General features: G+C 61.8%; 1 protein-coding gene across 1 annotated transcript in view; it reads right to left on the reverse strand.

Moving 5' to 3' along the window:
• Positions 1-23,013, reverse strand: part of COL11A2 (collagen type XI alpha 2 chain) — a 72,070-nt gene that overhangs the window by 45,402 nt on the left and 3,655 nt on the right. The window contains exons 2-12 of the mRNA XM_075119659.1: positions 15,802-15,969; positions 14,913-15,123; positions 12,659-12,821; positions 11,580-11,717; positions 10,595-10,699; positions 6,997-7,161; positions 5,460-5,519; positions 4,396-4,437; positions 4,218-4,280; positions 3,673-3,747; positions 2,031-2,117 (exon numbers count right to left, since the gene is read on the reverse strand). Coding sequence (XP_074975760.1) covers positions 2,031-2,117; positions 3,673-3,747; positions 4,218-4,280; positions 4,396-4,437; positions 5,460-5,519; positions 6,997-7,161; positions 10,595-10,699; positions 11,580-11,717; positions 12,659-12,821; positions 14,913-15,123; positions 15,802-15,969 — 1,277 coding nt within the window. The remainder of the gene's footprint in view (positions 1-2,030; positions 2,118-3,672; positions 3,748-4,217; positions 4,281-4,395; positions 4,438-5,459; positions 5,520-6,996; positions 7,162-10,594; positions 10,700-11,579; positions 11,718-12,658; positions 12,822-14,912; positions 15,124-15,801; positions 15,970-23,013) is intronic.

Below are 23,013 nucleotides of genomic sequence, written 5' to 3' on the forward strand. Positions count from 1 at the left end.
TCTCCCTGGAAACCGTGGGGAGCTGAGAACACACGGGCCTGTGAGTCCACAACAACTTGGGAAGAGCGGAGTGACGGCCTGTCACTGTCTCCTTAAGAAGGACATTGTAACCCTGTGCAAAAAGAGAGGGTTGAGCGTTGGAAAGTTCACCAAAGCAGAGTTAATCGTGCAGCTGGAGGAGGATGACCGCTCTAAGGAACAGATTCCTGACCCCAACTGGGGCTATAGCAGGATCTGGGAGCAGCTGAAGCGGGAGCCAGGCATCGCCAAGACTCCTGTCCCCGACCAGACGGGGGTCTTCACGATCGGGCCCCATCGGGGGATCGAGACGGACGGGATTGGAGCTGAGTCTGAGAGAGCAAGAGGACCGTGGGAGACAGCGAGAGCCCGAGAAAGAGCTGCAGAAGCAGCAGCAGCATGAACTGGCGGTGGGGGAGCGGAGAGGCCTAGGGGACCTCCCCGGGGTGAGTGGGGATAGATCCCGGGGGGCCAGTTCCGCAGGGAACCTCGAGACTAAATTGCTGCCCCTGGTTAAGGAGGGGGGGGTGTGGATGCCCACCTCACTGCCTTTGAGCAGGCTGGCGATTTGAACCAAGGGGACCCTGCGGAAAAGCCCCGGTGTCTAGCTCCCTTGCTGGGTCCCAAGGCCATAGACTCCGTCAGCCAGATGGGTGGGGATGTGGACAGGCTCCCACTCCTGACCCCAACCTATATGTCTGTGTGGAGTTTCCTGGGGCCAGGCCCCCCAGACCTCCAGTGGGAGCAGAAGGTGATGGTCAATGGGGAGACATTCTTGGGGTGGCCAAAGGGCATGGGCTGCATAAACCTTCCCACATGCGGCCTGCGAGTGCTATCGACCACCCCTGACCTAAGGGAGGGCGTGAAACTGGAAGGGCCTGGTGTAACTCCTATCAAGGAATGGGAGAGATGCTGGGTCATCCATGGGAACGTTGGTGGCTTCGAACTTCCCCAGGTCACCAGCTAAAGTGACCCCGCTCAGTTCGATCTCGAAGGGGGGAGAGATGTGACGAAGTGGGACTGTTCTTAATGTTTCCTCTGAATAGTGTGGGGGTGCCTCAGTTTCCCCTAGGCAGTTCTTAAGTATCTAGGGGGTGGAGTAAGGGTGTATGATCATTGCAGAGCCCTAGAGGGCATGTGTGTGCAGGGGTCTGGACACAGAGAATGGCCGACACCCTGTTTCCTGGCAACTGATGGCCTGGGCCCTTCCCCCCCTGCAAGGTGAGAGCTGAAGGGTTGGAGAACAAAGGAATCAGGTGACCACCTGGCCCGGGAAAGGAACAAAGTCCAGAGGAGGAGGGGCTGGAGGGGGGTTTTCAGTTTGGGGCTGGCTGGGACATGGAGTGAAGTGCAGACGTGGTTGTCTGGCTCACTGCCCCCCAAAATGGACCCAGCTGAGGGGTCCCGTTCTCTGCACCTGCAAGCTCTGTGTTAGACCATGTTCCTGTCGTCTAATAAACCTTCTGTTTTACTGGCTGGCTGAGAGTCACGTCTGACTGCGAAGTTGGGGTGCAGGACCCTCTGGCTTCCCCAGGAGCCCCGCCTGAGCGGACTCGCTGTGGGAAGCGCACGGAGGGGCAGAGGATGCTGAATGCTCCGAGGTCAGACCCAGGAAGGTGGAAGCTGTGTGAGCTGCGTGTCCTGAAGACAGGCTGCTCACAGAAAGGCGACTGCCCCAGAGTCCTGACTGGCTTCATGGGGAGCAGTTCCAGAGCATCGCCCAGGGACTCCGTGACAAAGGGCACTGACCACTATGTGGTATGGAATCTTAAAGAGCAATAAAAGAGTGATCCTTAACATGGTTCTAGAAAGATAATAAATTGTGATCCCACTGAGGTTCTGGGATCGAGAACCCACTGAGGTTCTGGGTAATCGAGAACCCAGATACCCATTTGGTATCTGGGTTCTCGATTACCAAATTTATCAGGGCTCCAGGGTAGGAGATAAGGCAGGATCTTTTCCTACCCTGACCCGGCCCAACTCTCCCTGCCCTGTCTCCACTTTAGACTTACCCGGGCTTGCTGTAAAATGGCCTGCGCTTGTGCCTCTTGTGCGGACACCGCGGGCCCCTTGTCTCCACCGCTGCTCCCAAACCGAAACTGGGGGAGGAAAGACAAACCTTCAGGTGTGAAAATCACACTGCCACCATCCCTGAACTCACAGCAAAATCCCAGAACTCACACCACCCTCCCAGAACTGGGCTCCTGGGAGACATACCCGGAGCCCTCCCTAGAGCTCCAGAGCCCAAGGCCTGCTCTGTCCTTCACACGTCACGATGCCGGGGGGCGAGGGAGGGGGGGAAGCAGATCACATTGCCAGAGCTCCCCTGGCCTGTTGTAGATTCCCAGAGATTTGCTGCAACCTATCCAATTCCAGGCTGCATTCCTGGTACTCTCCCTTCTCGTCTAGACTCACACATATCCACTGCATGCTCTACGATTCTAGGTAATACTACCAGAGTGCCCATTTCTGTTCCATACACAGATAAGCGCACCATGTAGGCTTGCTAGTTTCAGGTAATGCTATCAGGGTTCACCCTTCTATTCTAGACTCCCTGCATCATCTTTGGTTCTAGATAATGCTATTAACACTAGCCTTTCTGTTCTTAACTCACTGTGCTCTCCAGTTCTAGATCACGCTACGAGAGCTCTCCCTTCTATCCTAAATTCCCATATCCCTATTATATTATCTACATTTCCAGAGAACAGCACCAGAGTCTCCCTGTCCTGTTCTAGATTCCACACAGGCCCATCCACTGTGCAATCTCCAGTTCTAGATCACAGGTTTTTCTTCTAATCTAGACCTAGACATCTTTTGTGGTTTTAGGTAATATTTGTAGAATCCATCTTGTCTGTTACAGATTTATACTCTAAGATGCCTCTGTTTTAGGAGTTACTCTCTGGGTTCTACATTCAAATAGCCCCACTACATACTAACCAGGACTAGCTAAGAGAATCAGCCTCCTCTTTCCCACATCTTAGATCCTCACAGATCCACTCTAAAATCTTCAGTTCTAGATCACAGTACTAGAGTTCCCCTTTTTGTTTTAGACTTCAGCTGACCCACTGTATCCTCCCCAGTTCTACCATCTCTGTTCTCTCATCCCTTTTAGATTCCTACAGGTCCATCTATCCTCTCTGGTTCTAGGCCATGCTATCAGAGTTCCTCTTGTTTTACTCTAGACCCCGCAAGCCCACTGTATAGGCTACAGTATTAGGTATCTGAGTTCTTGAGCCCCATAGACCCATTTTATCATCTACCAGTTCTGGATACTGCTATCTGAGCCCCATGCCTGCCCTAGATTTCCACAGACACATCATATTGTCCCTAGTTCTAGGTAACACAGTGAGAGTCTTCCTTGATTTATTCAAGACCCACAAACCCACATTATCCTTTCTGGTTCTAGATCACACAAATTAGTTCTCCTGATCTTATTCTAGACCTCAGAGCCCCCACCTTCCATATACTTCTTGTTCCAGCTCCCACAAGTATTTTGTCTAGTTTTATTCTAGAGCCCACAGAGCCACCCCAGTTCTAGGTCACCCTATCAGCACCTTCCCCTGCTGTTCTAGACCCTAGTCAGCCTGTGTTAGCCCATTCCATTCCAGACTGCAGCAGCCCCATCATTAACCCATCAAACACCTCCTCACTCACCGGGAGCATGAGGGACGTGCCAGGGGGTCCAGGCATCCCATCCGAGCCAGGGAGACCTGAACGGCCAGGAGGACCCTGTTGGAGGGAGACGCAGAGCGGGAGGTTATTGCATGGGGACGGGGCCTGCGATCTTCCCCTCAGACAGTGCTGCTGCTGCCCCTGCACGTCTCAGCAACCACAGCCCCTCCAGCGCTGCACCCATCTTCCCCACACACAGTGCCAGCCTCATATTCTCCCAACACCCTGACACACACTGGCCTTGCCGGGATCTCTGGCCTACCTCCAAACACCCCAGGCCATCGGCGCTGTGTATGCACACGCATGCACAATCCCACACGCTAATGCTTGCACACTCCGAGGTACTCACACGCCCGGCGCCTTCCCCAGCCAAGGGGGCACAATGACATCCCACCCCAGCACACATTCGCACCTCACCATGCAAACTCACGTTCACTCCTCCCTTGGAAGGGGGGCCGCGGTCTCCCCAAGAGCTGGTGCTGGACCCACAACCCCTGCCGTGGGGCCAGGTTCCAGCTCGCACTTACCCTCTCACCAGGATCTCCTGGGGGGCCCGGAGGGCCCTGTGTGCCCGGCGGCCCTGATATGCCCTGAGGAAACACATGAGAGACACACAGTGAGGTTAATGCACCAGCAGGGGGATCTGCCCCCAGCCCCAGAGCATCCCCCAGAACTCCCCGGACGGACAAACAGACAGGCTCTTACCGCAGGTCCCTCAGGGCCGGGGGGGCCCTCCACCAGCATTCCCTGCAGAACAAGAGGCAGAGAGCAGGGTTACGCCACCGACAGGCCCAGGTGGGGCAAGGGCAGAGTGGGCCCGGGGTGGGGGGCGATAAAGCCCCCAGCTGAGGAGGCCTTGGACAGACACAGCCCCTGGCCAGGAGGCATCCTAGAGAGACTGGGGACTGCCCAGGTGAGTTTGAAAAGGGGGAAGGTCTCCCGGCTCATCCACACCCCTCGCCCACTCCCCCCATCAGGAGAGACAGCCACTGGCTGTGCACACACGACAGGGCACCCTCCCACGCACATAGACATCTACTAACACAAACATGCAAATACAGTGGCATGCATGCACCAGAGTGTGCAAATACACACAGACACACATGCTGTGGTGCGTAACAGATGCACACACATGGGAACTAACACCTACACGCAAACTAGATGTGCACTCACAGGCACTCACAAATATACATTTGCACACGCATACACAATTGTGCAAGCACCGACAGAAAGGTACAAAGGTGAATCTGCAGGCAGAGGCCTGTGCAAACTCATGCACACACTCAGGGGCACATGCAACATATGTGCACACACATGATTCTTCCCCCTGGAAGTGTGACAATACATATATGCTTGTTCACACAGGTGTGCAGGGACACGCACACGTCCCATCCTGCCGTGCGCACCCTGCCCCCCTGCACACATACACTCGTCTGTGCCTATCATCACACGATAGATCACTACGTCCATCACACACACACACAACCCCGGGGGGGCTCCAGGCCCAGATGACCTGTGACGGGGCATTCAGGGCGTGCTGATCCCTGAACAGGGCAGGGGCTGAGACAGGACAGGAGGCGTTGGGGGGGGGCTCTGTCCCATGCACAGCAGGATATCCTGCTCCTGCCACAGGGTGCATTGGGGGCTGCATGGGGGTGGGGCACCCCAAGGCCCGGACTATGCAGAGATGGGCAACGTCCAGGCATGGACAATGGAGGGGCTGGTGGGATCAACTGATCTCCCCCTAACCCGTCGACGCAGAGACCTACCGGTTCCATGACGGCCGGCTCTCCCTTCTCTCCTTTGTAGCCTCTGACTCCGCGCACAGCCTGGGGGTAACACACATATAACCGCAAAGAGTGGCCCGGTCAATATAACACACCCGAGGCCCACTCTGGCACCCTCCCATCCCTGCAAATCCCAGCTCCCCCATCGGGCGGCAGGGCTCATCGAGCACCACTCAGCCGCACCACCCCGAGGCTCTGTTATCTGAGACTCCCTGTCCCCCATGGTCTGAGGAAAAATGGAGTAACGGTGAAGGAAATGCAGATCAGGGTCTGTGTAAATGTGGAGTAAAGTCTGAGTAAAGCTGAAGTAAACCTGGGGCAGGCTCTGTGTAAGGCCTCAGGATCGTGTCCCAACCCTTCAGTTATCCGCCTGCAGCCTAGGGAGACAAGGCTGCCGTTTCTCATTGGAACCCACCCTCGCCCCTATCAGCTCCCTTGGAGCCTCTGGGCCTGTTGAGTTAGGATTCTCCGTTAGCTCTGAGCTAATCAATGCATCGCAACCCACAGCAGCTCTGAAGGGAAACTGAGGACAGGTCACATCACCAGGTGAAACACACCCCAGGGGAGGCGGTCAGGGGGAGGAGAGATTTAAAGGTCCACATCTGGAGATGCCCCAGCCCTAAATCGCCAGCCCCATCGAGATGGCAGCGTGCGGGGAGGGGAATTACCGCATCCCTTTTGGAGGTTACCCCCCAAATCGGTAATTGACACCAGCGCGGCCAATACTCGGGGAGGTGGGTGAATAACAGAGATGGCCGTACGTGGGGATGACATCACAGGGCGTAAGATGACATCACAGAGTGGGGATGCCCTGGCGGGTTGGGGCATTGCCAAGGCAGAGGATGTCATGGTTATAACATCAGGTGCGATGCCATCGGGGCACGACAGGCCCATCTCTGAACATACGAGGTGGGGGAGAGGGTGCTGATGTCACTCCGAGCAAGAAGTGACCTCACAAGAGAGGAAGCGCATCACAGGAAATGGAATGGCGGAGGGAAAGTGACACAATGGTCAGTGAGGTGCAGGGAAGGACTGCCAAAGACAGGAAGCGACCACTACACTGGACAGCCATGACCCGCATGATGCCAAGCCAACACGGAGGAAGTGATGTCACGACAAACAGAAAATGACTGTGACACAACAGTAAATGCTGACAAGGAGGCAGGGATGCCACAAACAAAATGACACCACACAGGAAGTGACAACAATTCAAACAGTAGTGACACCATGAAAAGCAGGAAGTGACACATCGACAAACAGGAATTAACACATCAGAAAGCGACACCACGGCAAACAGGAAGTGCCGCCATGACACACCAACAAATGGCCACAAACAGGAAGTGACACCATGACGATGACAACACAGAGCCATGAACGGGACGTGACATCTCAACAAACAGTAACTGACACCATGAGACACCAACACAGGACCACAAACATGACGGACGCCACCGAAAGACCATCCACGAGAGGCCAGCAGGAGGAAGGGCCCGAGGAGACGTCCCCGTGCCCCACTTACGCCTCCATTCTGGGGGGTCTCTGCAGAGAGCACGGGCCCCAGCTCCGATGGCTCAGCTCCCTCAGGAAAGTCCTTATAGACGTACTCGTACTCCTGCCCCATCACGTACTCCTCCACAAGTACCTCGTCCTCACCCGGAGCGGCAGGGGCCGGGCTGGGAGCCTCCTGCCCCACGGGATGGGGGAGAAGCGGAGCAGGGAAGGGGAGAACGAAAAGAAACCCAGCAACACGTTAATGCACAGCACGGTGCCTACTGGGAGACAGGACCAAGGAGATGTGCTGAAACTGGATCCCCCAGAACTCCTTGACTCCCAGCCTCCTCTCTCCCGGCTCTAACCCATTAGACCCCATTCTCCACCCAGAGCTGGAGATAGAACCCAGGAGTCCTGATCCCCCAGTCCTGAATCCTCAGTCCTTTCCCCACAGACCCCTCTCTCTTCCCCCTGGAGCAGGGTCTCCATCTCTTCCATCATGGGATCAGCACAGAGGCAGCTCTCAGGGGGACCAGCCCTGAATAGCGTGGGGAGGCTTTAAGGCCCCACCCCACTGAGACAGATAGTGGGGCTGTGGAGAACTAGGGGGGAGCTAGACCCTAACCCTGGAGCCAGCTCAGCCCCGTTCCCCTTCCCATCCAGACCCTTAGCCACCCCCCAGTCCAACCCCAGGGCGGTTACCTCAGCCCAGGGCTCCGAGGGGGACGGGGGAGTCACCTCCAGCCCCATTGTCTCCTCCCAGTAGGCACCATCAGGGTCCTGGTCAAGGGGTAGGATATAATCCAGGTTCTTGCCAGCCCCCCAGGGCTCCTCTGTAGGGGACAGCCCCACATCCTGGGGGGTGGGGTTGGCAGTCACCAGGACCCAAGGGGAACAAGGTTGGAACAGCAGTCATGGGGGCCGGGGGAGAAAGATGGATGGATGGATGCGATGGATGGATGGATATGCATGAGGACAGATGGACAGATGGATGCAGGCCATGGATAGATGGATATACATGAGGACAGATGGATGCAATGGATAGATAAACATGCATAGGGATGGATAGACAGATGGACAGACAGGCAGATATGCACATGGATGGATGCAATGGACAAATGGAAGTGCATGGAGATGGACGGCGATACATGAGGATAGATTGACAGATATGCACAGGGATAGATGGATTAGAGGAGAGAGAGAAAGAGGACAGAAGTATTAGTAGGTTATTCTTGTTCTACCTCCTGGGGAAGGGGCAGGGGCAGCAGAACTGGATTCATCCCGGATCGTTTTCCCAGACACACGGAGACAAACCGATCGCTGATGGAATCGCACCACCCTGCAGCACCCCCTGCCAGGGAGCGACTACCCCTTGTCACTCAAGGAGGACTCGGGGTGTCCATTCACGGGAAAGAAGGTGCAAGATAAATAAACACAGAGAGAAAATGTGAGGGAAGTGGGACACGGGACCTTTCCCCTCTAGGGGGCACCGGCTCCAATCCGGCCCCAGGGCACGGACTGGCTGGCTCAGGGGGCAGGGAATGGGACACGGGGCCTGTCCCCTCTAAGGGGCGCTGGCTGAGATTTGTCCCTATGGGGGGCACTGGCTGGCTACGGGGGGCAGGGAATGGGACACAGGGCCTGGCCCTCTGAGATTCGGCCCCATGCGGGGGACTGGCTGTCTCAGGGGGGCAGGGAATGGGACACAGGGCCTGGCTCTCTGAGATACGGCCCCATGGGGGGGACTGGCTGGCTCAGAGGGGCAGGGAATGGGACACGGGGCCTGTCCCCTCTAAGGGGCGCTGGCTGAGATTTGGCCCCATGGGGGGAACTGGCTGGCTCGGGGGGGCAGGGAATGGGACACGGGGCCTGTTTCTCTGAGATACGGCCCCATGGGGGGGACTGGCTGGCTCAGAGGGGCAGGGAATGGGACACGGGGCCTGTCCCCTCTGAGATACGGCCCCATGGGGGGGACTGGCTGGCTCAGGGGGGCAAGGGAATGGGACACGGGGCCTGTCCCCTCTGAGATACGGCCCCATGGGGGGGACTGGCTGGCTCGGGGGGGCAGGGAATGGGACACGGGGCCTGTCCCCTCTGAGATACGGCCCCATGGGGGGGACTGGCTGGCTCGGGGGGGCAGGGAATGGGACACGGGGCCTTCCCCACATTCCCTGTCTGCTGGTTTATTTACGTTGCCGAGGTGCTTCCCGAATGGCCCCGCCACCGACGGACAGACACGAGCGAGACGCACAGACTTGGGGGGCGGGGATGGGGTGGGGGGAGCATGCTCCCCCGCACGGATCTCAGATCGTGCTGCCCCCTCGGGGCGGTGCCCAGCACCGATCTGGATGCCTCGCTCTTGCTCTACCTGCTGGTAGCTGTTGCCGTGTTTCCTGGGCGCGCCGGTACCAGCGTAGGCCTTCCCCCCCGTCTGGGCCTTGCCCAGGGCATTTTTCACGGCCGGGTGTTTCCCCCCAGCTGCCATCTTGGCGTTGCCGGGGGACTTGGCGTTGCCGGGGGATTTGCCGTTGCCGGGGGACTTGCCGGGGGCTTTGCCGGGGGATTTGCCGTTGCCGGGGGCTTTCCCGCCGCCGGGGGCTTTGCCGTAGGCTGGGGCCGTGCTCATCAGCTGCTGCCGTTTCTGCTGCTTGGCTGCCGGCTTGGCGGGCGCCTTGCGGCCCGGCCCGGCGGGTTTCTGGTGCCGCAACGTGAGGAGGAGGAGGAGGAGGAGGAGGAGGATGGAGGTGATGAGGGTGAGGATGAAGATGGCAGCGACACACACACAGACCGGGAGCCGGGCACAGAAAGAAAACACAACACACAGGGCATGAGTTCACGAGGAGCAGGGGCGCAGGGGCTGCTGCTGCAGGGACCCCCCCGGTGTACGAAGCACCCCACATCCCTCAGGGTTGCCCCAAAGCCCCTCTGCCCCTGGGATCCAGATACATACAGAGCACCCCAAATCTCCAGGGGTGACCCCAGAACCCCCTCTCCCCTGGGGACCTGGATACATACAGAGCACCCCAAATCTCCAGGGGTCGCCCCAGAACCCCCTCTGCCTCTGGGGACCTGGATACATATAGAGCACCCCAAATCTCCAGGGGTTGCCCCAGAACCCCCTCTGCCTCTGGGGACCTGGATACATACAGAGCACCCCAAATCTCCAGGGGTCACCCAGAGCCCCCTCTCCCCTGGGGACCTGGATACATATAGAGCACTCCAAATCTCCAGGGGTCGCCCCAGAACCCCCTCTGCCTCTGGGAACCGGGATACATACAGAGCACCCCAAATCTCTAGGGGTCATCCCAGAGCCCCCATTGTCCTTGGGACCCCCATGTGTATGGAGCACACACCGGGATTCCCTCCCCTCTGCCCCACCCCCAGAGGCCCCATCAGCAGGTTACAATGTGTGGAGGGCATGGCTTGCCCCCCACTAGTATCCCCATTCCCTGCCCCCCAACCCGTGCCTCCCGCGCTCCTGCTCAGGGGGTGCAATGAAGCAGTGATGGATGGACGGATGGATGGATGGATGACACTGCCATGAGAGGATGAGACTCAGACACAACGGGAGCTGGGACAGACAGACGGACGTTGTGGGTGGAGCAGAGCCTGCCCCCCCCGGTTACCTGCTCCACTGTGCCCCCCGAAGAAGTGGGGAGGGACGCGTTCCCATCCTCTTTATTCCCGTAAGAGTCGGGGTACTCATAGTACTCCACCTCCTCCTCAAAGTACTAGGCGACAGGGGGGAGGGAGGGACGGTGGAAGGGGGGAAAGGAGGAGAACAAAATAATCATAACAGAAACCCACAGCGCGGGGAGGGTCAGGGGCTGGACCAGGGTGTGGGGGTCTGTCTGGTCCCCCCCACCCCAGTTCTTCCCCCCCCCCGGCTTCCCCACCCCTGGGCACCTCCCCCTCCCTAGGCCTGACTCTCAGCTCCCCCACTCAGGGCAGGGATGAGGGGGGGAGAACGGCCTTTAAACCTCCAGTTCTGGGGTTCACCCCCCACCCCACCGCAAGCCAGAGCAGCCTGCCCCGAGAAGGAGCAGGGCACGCTGGGAACACGGGGGGCGGGGGGCCCCGAGAAGGAGCAGGGCACGCTGGGAACACGGGGGGCAGGTGGCCCCGAGAAGGAGCAGGGCACATTGGGAACACGGGGGCGGGTGGCCCCATATGGGGGAGAGTTATGAGGGGCAGGTGGGAGGTCTGGGACCCTGAGATGAAGCTGGCAATGTTTCCCCAGGGGGCCAGTGCGGGGTCCCAGTGGATGGGTGGGGTCTGAGGGGCAGATTGGGGTGGGGGACCCTGAGATGAACCCGGCAGTGTCTCCTCGGGGGGTTTCAGGCTTTTTCCCTTTGAACCTGAAAACGTCAGTGAAGGACCAGCAGCCCCATATCCCCCCGAGATGAGCCCCACAGGCCCGACCAGCCCCGTAACCCCCCCGCCAGATCAGCCCCACAAGCCCGATCAGCTCCACGGGCCCATCCAGCCCCATATCCCCCACGAGATCAGTGTATCCCCCCGAAAATCAGCTCCCCGGGCCCACCCAGCCCGTATCCTCCCCAAGATCAGACCCAAAGGCCTGACCTGCTCGGTCTGCCCCATGTCCCTCACCTGGGGCCTGGCAGGTCTCTGCAGCGCCTCCTGTGCCTGGGGCAGGTGGGGCAGGGCAGGGCAGTCGGGGCTGTAGTGCTCACAGTAGTCGTAGGCCGCCTGGGGGTTCGGGGCGATGAGCAGCTGCTGGATGTCACCCTGCAGAGAAAGATGGGGTGATGGGGGGACGGGCACTGCTGGGCCTGGAGTCCCCACGCGCCACGAATGGGGAAAGGGGCCAGGGACGGAGGGATGGGGTTGGATGGAGGGGTGAGAGGGGATGGATCATGGATGGACTGCAGGGGATAGAGGGATGGGGGGCTGGAGGGAGGGGATGAAGGGATGGATCATGGATGGATGGAGGGTAGGGTGGATGGATGACTGGGTGGATGGACAGGTGTGTGGGAATGGAGGGAGGGAGGGAGGGTGGGGATGGAGGGATGGATTGGGGGGACAGAGGGATGGGTGGGTGGAAGGCTGTGTGCAGGGATGGATGGATGGATGGATGGATGGTTGGAGGATTGGGTGGATGGACAGGTGTGTGGGGCTGGATGGAGGGACGGAGGGTGGGTGGAGGGGTGTGTGCAGGGATGGATGGATGGATGGATGATTGGGTGGAAGGACAGGTGCGTGGGGATGGAAGGAGGGAGGGAGGTGGGTATGGAGGGATGGATTGGGGGGACAGAGGGATGGGTGGGTGGAGAGGTGTGTGCAGGGATGGATGGATGGATGGAGGATTGGGTGGATGCACAGGTGTGCGTGGGGATGGAGGGAGGGAGGGTTGGGATGAAAGGATGGATCGTGGATGGATTAGGGGCATAGAAGGATGGATGGATGCATGTGGGAATGGATGGAGGGATGGATGGATTGGGGGATAGATGGAGGGGTGTGTATAGGGAACGAGGGTGGGAGGAGAGGCGTTACCCTGATACCATCCTGCTTCCCTATTGTGACCCCACCCAGAAATAACCCCCAATTTCCCCCCAAACCACCCCCAGGCACTGCCCCCCATTCCTCACACCCAGCCAGTCTTAGGGGAGACATGGGGGTCAGGCAGGGTCCCCATGGGCCGGGGGATGCAGGAAAGTCTGGGCCGGTACCTGGAAGACCTCCTCGTCGAGGATGCGGGTGCCAAAGACAGTGATGCCACGGGTGTCGATCACCGGGCGGGGGCCCCGGGGCAGCGTCCGCGTCACCTTCTTCTTACAGTCCAGGATCAGGGTCACGGACTGTCTGTGCACACTCAGTGCCAGCCGGTGCCACCTGGGGGCACAGACACGCCGATGGGAGGGGGCAGGACAGACAGACACGGGGGGAGACAGGACAGGAGGACGTGAGGGATGAAAAGGGGAGTCCTCCGGGGTTGGAGTCAGGTCGGTGTAGGGGGCAGAGGGTACCCATGAGCTGCAGTGTTGGGGGTCAGGGGTCGGCAGGTACCCACTTGCCGGCACTGAGGTTGATACCCGGGAAGAGTGGGGAGTCCTCAGGGGTGGGGTGGGGGGTGCAACGGTTTGGGGGTCAGGGGTCGGTGGGTACCCACTTGCCGGCACCGAGGTTGATGCCCCGGAACAGTGGGGAGTCCTCGGGGGGGGGGTGCAGTGTTGGGGGTCAGGGGTCGGCAGGTACCCACTTGCCGGCACTGAGGTTGATACCCGGGAAGAGCGGGGAGTCCTCGGGGGTGGGGTGGGGGGTGCAACGGTTTGGGGGTCAGGGGTCGGTGGGTACCCACTTGCCGGCACCGAGGTTGATGCCCCGGAAGAGTGGGGAGTCCTCGGGGGGGGTGCAGGGTTTGGGGGTCAGGGGTCGGCGGGTACCCACTTGCCGGCACCGAGGTTGATGCCCCGGAAGAGTGTGGAGTCCTCGGGGGAGGGTGCAGGGTTTGGGGGTCAGGGGTCGGCGGGTACCCACTTGCCGGCACCGAGGTTGATGCCCCGGAACAGTGGGGAGTCCTCGGGGGGGGTGCAGGGTTTGGGGGTCAGGGCTCGGCGGGTACCCACTTGCCGTCAGCGAGGTTGATGCCCCGGAAGAGCGGGTAGTCCTCGGGGGGGGGATGCAGGGTTTGGGGGTCAGGGGTCGGCGGGTACCCACTTGCCGGCACCGAGGTTGATGCCCCGGAAGAGCGGGTAGTCCTTGGGGGGGGGTGCAGGGTTTGGGGGTCAGGGGTCGGCAGGTACCCACTTGCCGTCAGCGAGGTTGATGCCCCGGAAGAGCGGGTAGTCCTTGGGGGGGGTGCAGGGTTTGGGGGTCAGGGGTCGGCGGGTACCCACTTGCCGTCAGCGAGGTTGATGCCCCGGAAGAGCGGGTAGTCCTCGGGGGGGGTGCAGGGTTTGGGGGTCAGGGGTCGGCGGGTACCCACTTGCCGGCACCGAGGTTGATGCCCCGGAAGAGTGTGGAGTCCTCGGGGGGGGGTGCAGGGTTTGGGGGTCAGGGGTCAGCGGGTACCCACTTGCCGTCAGCGAGGTTGATGCCCCGGAAGAGCGGGTAGTCCTTGGGGGGGGTGCAGGGTTTGGGGGTCAGGGCTCGGCGGGTACCCACTTGCCGTCAGCGAGGTTGATGCCCCGGAAGAGCGGGTAGTCCTTGGGGGGGGGGGTGCAGGGTTTGGGGGTCAGGGGTCGGCGGGTACCCACTTGCCGTCAGCGAGGTTGATGCCCCGGAAGAGCGGGTAGTCCTTGGGGGGGGGGTGCAGGGTTTGGGGGTCAGGGCTCGGCGGGTACCCACTTGCCGTCAGCGAGGTTGATGCCCCGGAAGAGCGGGTAGTCCTTGGGGGGGGGTGCAGGGTTTGGGGGTCAGGGCTCGGCGGGTACCCACTTGCCGTCAGCGAGGTTGATGCCCCGGAAGAGCGGGTAGTCCTTGGGGGGGGGGGTGCAGGGTTTGGGGGTCAGGGGTCGGCGGGTACCCACTTGCCGTCAGCGAGGTTGATGCCCCGGAAGAGCGGGTAGTCCTCGGGGGGGGTGCAGGGTTTGGGGGTCAGGGGTCGGCGGGTACCCACTTGCCGGCACCGAGGTTGATGCCCCGGAAGAGTGTGGAGTCCTCGGGGGGGGGTGCAGGGTTTGGGGGTCAGGGGTCAGCGGGTACCCACTTGCCGTCAGCGAGGTTGATGCCCCGGAAGAGCGGGTAGTCCTTGGGGGGGGGGGTGCAGGGTTTGGGGGTCAGGGCTCGGCGGGTACCCACTTGCCGTCAGCGAGGTTGATGCCCCGGAAGAGCGGGTAGTCCTTGGGGGGGGGGGTGCAGGGTTTGGGGGTCAGGGCTCGGCGGGTACCCACTTGCCGTCAGCGAGGTTGATGCCCCGGAAGAGCGGGTAGTCCTTGGGGGGGGGGTGCAGGGTTTGGGGGTCAGGGCTCGGCGGGTACCCACTTGCCGTCAGCGAGGTTGATGCCCCGGAAGAGCGGGTAGTCCTCGGGGGCGGGCCGGCCGCTCTGGTCCTGGTAGAGGAAGACGGGCGAGCGCCCCAGCTCCACCCCCAGCTGCTGGGTGCCGTGCTGGTCGTACATGGAGAGCAGGAACCCCTGGGTCCCGGCCTTGGGCCTCACCAGGGCCATGATGGAGAAATCCTCCGGGAACTTCCCTGGGGAGACAGCAGGGGCTGTGGGACCCCGCGGGGGAGGCGGCGGGGGCTTGGGGGGCAGGACGCTGGGGGGTGCAGAGACAGCCCAAGGGCGATGTAGGAATGTTCCACTAAGGACCAGGGGCGGGGGGACATCCCAAGGGGGACACGGGAGGTGTGGGAACATCCCAAGGTGGCGTGGGAATGTTCCACTAGTGACATGGGGGTCACAGGAATGTTCCACGATGGACACTGGGGGGGTGGGAACATCCCAATGGGGCTGTAGGAAAGTGGGGGTGGGCACACAGGAATGTTCCACTAGTGACACGGGAGGTGCGGGAACGTCCCAAGGGGGTGTGGGAATGTTCCACTAGTGACATGGGGGTCACAGGAATGTTCCACGATGGACACTGGGGGGGTGGGAACATCCCAATGGGGCTGTAGGAAAACAGGGGTGGGCACACAGGAATGTTCCACTAGTGACACGGGAGGTGTGGGAACGTCCCAAGGGGGCGTGGGAATGTTCCACGGGGGGCGCGGGGCCATGCTGTGAGCTAGGGGGCATCGACCAGCCGCAGAGGCGGGGGGAGCCTGTGGGCAGGGCCCAGCTGATGGAGGACGCAGGGAGGGGGAACGTGCCGCAGGACAGGGAGGGGGTGGAGGATCCCATGCGGTTGGGGCGGGCGCACGGCCCGGTACCTGAGAAGAGCTGCCTGGTGGGGGCGCTGATCTGCGCCTGCCGTGATATCCTGTAGGCCACGTCTGGCCCCGCCCCTGCCCGCCTGGCGGGGCAGAACCCCGTCGTCTTCCGCACGCCGGCCGGCTGGGCCTGGAAGTGCAGCGCCTTCAGCACGTCCACCGGCTCTGCTGCGGGACACGGGGGGAGGAGGGGTCAGAGCTCTGCAAACAGCCCCCACCTCCCCGACAGGGGCCCCCTCCCCAGCCCCACAGAGCTCCCCAGTTCTGGGATCACATAAACTCACCCCCCGCAGCTACCAGGGTCCCCCCCTCCAGCCGTGACTCCCATTCCCCGCTGAGCCTCTCCACATTCAGGCCCCACCAACCTATAAATCCCCCTCCCCATGAGAGACCTTCTGCCCTGGGGGCTGAGCTGTGGGGGGGTCCTGGAACAAGGTGGAGGAATGCCCCCAGAGCAGGCAGGCCTGGCTGCATGGAAGTGGGTGTCTGGGCAGCTCAGGGGGACTGGCCGTGGGTGCAGGAGATGGGATCCCCCTGCCCCGGTGCACTGGAGGCTGGCTATAAGACTCCTGGCTGGGGGCTCAGGGCAGGGGGCCCCTGACTGGGGAGCGGGGGGCTGGCAGGGCTGAGGAGGGGGTAGGAGTCCCCTCAGGTGCGCTGGCCAGTTCTATCCAAATTCCAATCTTCCCTCCCGGGACGCTCACAGAGACGGGCTTTTTCAGGCCCAATCAACAGGGTCTTTGTTCCCAGCCAGCGAGGGAGGGGGTCTGGAGGGTCCAGGGGAAAACACACACACACACACACACAGAGCAAGGGGGGCAGCGATTCACTCACACCCCCCCGTCTCACAATCACACACACACCCTCCCAGGCACACCGCCTTTGCTGCCCAAACGCAGCCCCCCCCGCCTCCCGCAATGCCACCCCCCCCAATGCCCCATTGCACACGCAGAATGCACCCTAAGCAGGCATCCAGCCGGCTTCTCCTTCGGGCACGCGGCCCTCAGCACACACTGCCTCTCGCACACACACGCACCCTTTCACCCCGGCCCCTTCTCCGTTGCAAGCCCCCCCACTCCACAAGCACAGCTGCCTCCACACACCCCCCACCCACAACGGCACCCCCCATGTCAGGCACAATCACATGCCCGGCCTCACAGACGCACCCACCAAGAGCTCACAATCCCCAGCTACACAAACCCCGTAGCACAGCGGCTCACCGGTATCACAATTACACACATACCCCCCCCACACACACTTCACAGCCCTACAGATCCCATTTCACAATTGCACGCAGCTGGGTCACAATCGCGTGCGCACCCCGTTACACAATTCGCCCCCAGCTCCCAGTCTGCCCCCCGCCCCCTCTCAGCTGAGCTCAATATTCCACGCTGGACAGAAACAGAAGCCATCAGCTCCAGCCGGGCCTGGCTCATGGCCCACCCTCCCGCCCGCACCCCATACCTCAGGTGGGGCCGACCCCTCCCAGCCAGGGGCGAGGGGTGATGGGGGACAGCAAGGCCAGCCTGCATATGGGGGCGGGGGGGAGACGCAGAGGCGCTCAGACGGACAGACGGACAGGGACATGGACGGGTGACCCTCGCTCCAGCCAGGGCGGGTTTGTGAGGGAACGCCATCACCGCCCCGGGGTCTTGGGGTCAGGACCCTTGGGGTCAGGACCCTTGGAGGGAATTATCCCCCCTCCATGGGACACTGGCCACAAGGCGGAGCCCAGGCCTGCTCACTGGGGTCAAGGGTGGGCAGTGGGTGAGCCTGCCGGGTGGGGGCACTGACCCCCCAAGTACAGGGGCTGCCCTAGTTGGGGGGTGATGGAGCAGGGCTGGGGGCAGGGACCTCAGGGGGTACTGTGCTGTGAGTGACCCCACCCTCCCGCCCCGTCTGTCTGTCTGCGTCTCTCCACATCTGTCCCCCTCTCCCATTTTTCCATCCAGCCCCCATCTGGGTTTCTCATCAGCCCCATGTTTATGGCCCTGTTGTGAGGGCGGGAGCCCCATTTCTCCCCCCCCCCCCTGCCCCGTTGTTCCATTCGGCGTCTGGCATCCATTAATATCCCCCGCAGGACACAGACAGTGAGACAGAGACCAGAGCCCTTGGCTCAGGGCACTGCCACGGGATCTCCAGCTGGGGGCACTGCTCCAGGGAAGTCTGCAGCGCCAGACTTCCCGGCTGGGGACAGTGTTGTGAGGGAGGCTCACAGCACCGGGGTCCCTGGCTGGGGGCACTGCCACGGGGAAGCTCACAGCACTGGTGAACTGGCAGGGGAGGGGAACGTTAGCCCCTGGCAGAGAGGATCCAAGCCCCCCCCCACACGCTCAGAGCCACGTCCCCAGCCGGGGTCCCCGGCCCCCCGGCCACACGCTGAGCTCGGTGCTGGCCCAGCCCCAGCCGGGAGCGCTGGCAGCCAGGCCACGCCAGCCGCACAGAGACACCTTTCTTCGGGCTGCCAGGCGGGCGCGAGGAAAAGCCATTAGGGCTGCATAGCTCAACTCCCCAGGGAGGGGTGGGGCGAGAATGGGGGAGGGGAGACTCCCCAGAGCCAGGGCTGGAATGGGGGGTCTGAGGGAGGAGACACTAGAGGAAGGGAGGGTTAAGGGGGGGTCGGGGGATATTGGCTGTAGAAAGAAGTGAGGGGAGAAGGGCCAGGAGCGGGGGGGGGAGGGAGAGGGCTCCAGTGGGGGGGTCACAGCGTGAGGGTCGGGGGGGGCTTATTCCCATGGAGGAGGAGCAGGAGAGAGGGGTGGGGGGGGTCAGGTGGAGTGGGAGGGGCCAGACAGGAGAGGTCACAGTGGGGGGTCAGGAGGAGGGGAAGTGGGGGGCAGGTGGAGAGGGGAGCAGAGGGGAAGTGGAGACAGAAGGAGGAGGCAGAGGGGAAGGGAAATGTGGGGCAGGTGGAGAGGGGCAGAGGGGGGGAAGTGGGGGGCAGGGGGAGGGGCCTGGGCAGCAGAGAATGGACCCTTTATACGAGTCACTTCCTCTGATTGAACCACGAGCTTCCCAGCACAGAGGGCCGTGGCGGGGTGGCAGGCTTGGGACCGGACGGGGTCACTTGATCCTGCCAGCGACCGCACAACCCACAGCTCCCCCCCCAGCTGCCCTGGCTCCCCCCGGCCCTGCCCCCCCATCTCCCCCCCAGCTGCCCTGGCTCCCCCAGGCCGTGCCCACCCCATTTCCCCCCCAGCTGCCCTGGCTCCCCCTGGCCGTGCCCACCCCATCTCCCCCCCAGCTGCCCTGGCTCCCCCGGCCATGCCCCCCCATCTCTCCCCCAGCTGCCCTGGCTCCCCCCGGCCGTGCCCCCTCCCCATCGCTCCCCATGGCTCTGGTGCAGGCTTGGCTGGGACGGGACATATTTGTGGCAAGACGCAGGGACCTGCCAGTCCAGCGGCTCCTGGGAAAGAGATTAGTTCCCCGCCCCACACCTGCTACTCCCATGCACCAGCCCCACAGCTGCACTGCCCCGGGGTGGGGGGCAGGGTCCCTGCACAGCCCCATGGGGGGATCTCTGGGGGACAGGGCCCTGAGCATCTGCTGGGGACGCGCAGGAGGCTCTGCCCCGAACCAGCCGGAGGTGAGCAACCTTGGCCCCCACTTCTGAAAATCCAGCCACGGCTCATCCCACCGTCTGAGAGTGTCCATCTGTCCTGTTCCCCCAGTCACGCCGCGTCCATCTGTCTCTCCTGGTCCCAGGTCCCACCATGTCCGTCTGTCCTGGTCCCAGGTCACGCTAGGTGACAGCCAGTCCAACCCCACCACTCCACGCGTGCCAGCCATCCCAGAATGCCTCGGGGCCACAATCCCCCGGGGCAGCCACTGCTCCCCTCCCCAGCCTCTCAACTCTCTCCCAACATATCCCTGGCCCCCACCATCCCAGGGGGGGACCCAGTGCGCCCACCCCACCGCCGCATCCCAGGGGGGACCCAGCATGCCCCACCCCATGGCTCCATCCCCGGCCCCCACCATCCCGGGGGGACCCGGCGTGCCCCAGTTCCACACCAGCAGGTCACCAAAGCAAGGATCCCGCAGCATCCTATAAATTCCAGGGCACACTGGCTCTTCCCAGGCCCCAGAGAGCGACCGGCAGAGCCCTCCAGTGCCCCTCCCCGGAGCACCCTGCTGCCAGGGTGGGGACAGACAGAGAGACAGGCTGGTATCTGGGGCCGGTGACCCCATACAGGACACCCAGCTCCACTCCCTGCTATGACAGACCCTCCCCAGTATCAGCTGCCCACATCCCCCAGCAGCACCCATGGATAGAAGCCCCCCCTCCACCCCTCTTGTATAGGATCCCAACTCTTCCCACAGAGCCCCCCCTCCCCCAGGATCTTGGCTCTGCCCCGCTCAACTGCCCCCGCTCTGATCCCCATGGCCACCCCCATATAAGGTCCTGTCTCTGGTCCCACCCCCCAGCCTCTGTCCAGCAAAGTCAGGGCTTGTGCCCCGGTGTCTGTTTCTCCCCCTACCCTACACACACCACAGCTAGATCTGGCTACCGCGCCCCCCACCCCAGAGGTGGCTGCATTTCAGGAACGCTGGGTCCCCAGAGAGCCGGGGGAGGGGCGCATTCCCATTGCCCAGAGGCCCCACACAGAGGGGAGACATACCCCCAATCGGGGGCAACCGGAGATTGCCTAGGCAGGCAGGCAGGGACCCGGGCACAGAGAAAAGCAGTGCCACCTGGGGACAGACTGGGGGGGCAGACACTAGGACCTAGGGATGGACAGACAGCGGAGCGGGAACCTGGAGCCAGATGGGACAGACAGACAGCGTGACCCGGGGGACAGGACAGACAGCCACAGCGGGACCTGGGGACAGACAGGACAGAGGGACACGCAGGGACACTAGGCTCTGGAGTGGATGGACAGTCAGACAGCCATCTGGCGGGGGGCAGACATAAAGCTGCCCCCACCCCTTGGTGATAGCTCCCCTCCCCCAGCTCAGTGCTATATGAAAGGCTCTCAGCCCCCCAGGCCAGGTGGGGCAGGGCAGGAAGCGGGGGGCTGAAGGGCCCCTTTCTCTGCCGCCCACGGCCCCAGGGGTCAGGGCAGGGGCTGGCAAACCACAGGAGAGCATGGCTCCTGCCACAGGCCGCTGGCTGGGCCCCCAGACATCAATGCACTGAGACAGCCATTCACACTGCTATGCTGGCCCCCACCCCCGGGGGGCATCACACCACTGGCCACCCGCTGCCTGCCAGCCCCCTCAGCACCCACCCCACGACTCTCCCCACCCACCAGGACTCCTGGGTTCTATTCCTGGCTCTGGGAGGGGAGTAGGGTCCAGTGGGTTATAGCAGGAGGCTGGGAGCCAGGACTCCTTGGTTCTATTCCTGGCTCTGGGCGGGGAGGCACTGGGAGCCAGGACTCCTGGGTTCTATTCGTTAAGGGGGAACTCCTTTCCCTTTTTCGTGCCTCAGTTTCCCTGTCTGGGATAAAGTCCCATTGTAAAGTGCTCTGAGAACCACAGATGTACCTTGGCCCCCTCCCCACAGAGGCCAGCTATTTACCCCACTCCCTGTGAAGGTCAAACCATATATCCTTAACTCTGCCCCCCACCTGCTTATCCCCCAAACCCTCACCAACAGGCATGTGTGGGAGGGGCTGCTGCTTCCACAGTCAGATGCAGAGAAGAGGGGCAGCTCAGAGAAGGTCCCCGATCCTTGATAGCTTTCCCAGCTCCTGGCTTGACCCCCAAAGTCCAGGTGGGGCTCTCTGTGACCCAGGGGTTGGGCTGCACTGAGGTAAGGGAGAGGCGACACTGGGACTTCTACATACGGCGCAATGCAGCCAGCTCTAGGCAGGAGCATGGAAAGCTGAGTATAACAGTGAAAAGTGGGTGAGGGGTTTTAACCAAGGACAAAGAGGGGGGAACATGGTACCCTGGGGTTATTAATATCCCCACAGAGCTGGGTTTGTGGATTTCCTAGACTCCATTCCCCAACCCCAGAGGCACAGACAGAACCCAGGTGTCCTGGCTCCCATCCCCCGCAGCCCCAATCTGTGTGGCCCTCACCTCCCGCTGCCCCTACCCCACCCATTTGTGGTTTCCAGCCCACTGCTCCCCAGCCAGCTCCTCCAGCCAGTTCGCTCCACCTGGGCTCCTGGGGGTGTGTCCAGGGGGGACACCACCTGGCATCGGGGGGCACCCAACCCCCACAAGACTCAGGGCAGGGTGTGGGGTGGATTGAGACCTAAAGAAACGGGCAGAGGAGCTGGGGTCTGCAAAGGACCAGATGCCATGGGGAGGGGCACAGGGATAGATAGATAGATAGATAGATAGATAGATAGATAGATAGATAGATAGATGCTGAGTGAAGTATGGAGATGGATGGATGGTGACGCTAGAAGACAGGAATGGGGCGAGATGGATGGATGACACCCTGGGAGCAAGGAAGGGATGGAGGGATGGATGGAAGTGAGGGATACATGGATGAAGACAAACACGGGAATCTGGGAATGCATGGATGGATGAAAGCACAGATGGGATCTGGGGATGGAGGGAGGGATGGAGGGATGGAAGCGAGGGATACATGGATGGATGGATGGAAGCACAGCTGGGATCTCGGGAAGAACGGGGGGAGGGAAGGAAGTGAGGGATACATGGATGGATGGAAGCACAGCTGGGATCTGGGGATGGAGGGAGCGATGGAGGGATGGAAGCGAGGGATACATGGAGGGATGGAAGCGAGGGATACATGGAGGGATGGAAGCACAGCTGGGATGTGGGGATGGAGGCAGGGAGGGGCAGGTGGAGCGATGGAGGGATGCCCTGGGATCTGGAGACAGGGGGTTGATACACATTCCAATGAGCTGCAGGTCCCTGGTTGTTCTGTGGGGTTAAATAACTGAGGGGCACAGTGAAGAGAGAGGATGAGCTGGAGACATGGGGAGGGCTGCGGCTGCAGGTGGGGCAGCAGGGAGAGCCTAGGGGGATGATTATGCATCCAGGTCCAGCTCCAACCCTTTGGGACCATCCCAGCCAGACCCCCAGACCCGCCTCTGGATCTGCCCCAGCCAGACCCACCCTGGATCTGCCCCGGCCAGACCCCTAGCACCCCCCCTGGATCTGACCCGGCCAGACCCCTAGCACCCTCCCTCTGGATCTGCCCCGGGCACTCCCCAGCACCCCTCTCTGGATCTGCCCCAGCCAGACCCCCAGCACCCCCCTCTGGATCTGCCCCAGCCAGACCCCCAGCAC

This window comes from Caretta caretta, chromosome 14 (assembly GCF_965140235.1).
Source record: "Caretta caretta isolate rCarCar2 chromosome 14, rCarCar1.hap1, whole genome shotgun sequence".
Taxonomy (NCBI): domain Eukaryota; kingdom Metazoa; phylum Chordata; order Testudines; family Cheloniidae; genus Caretta; species Caretta caretta.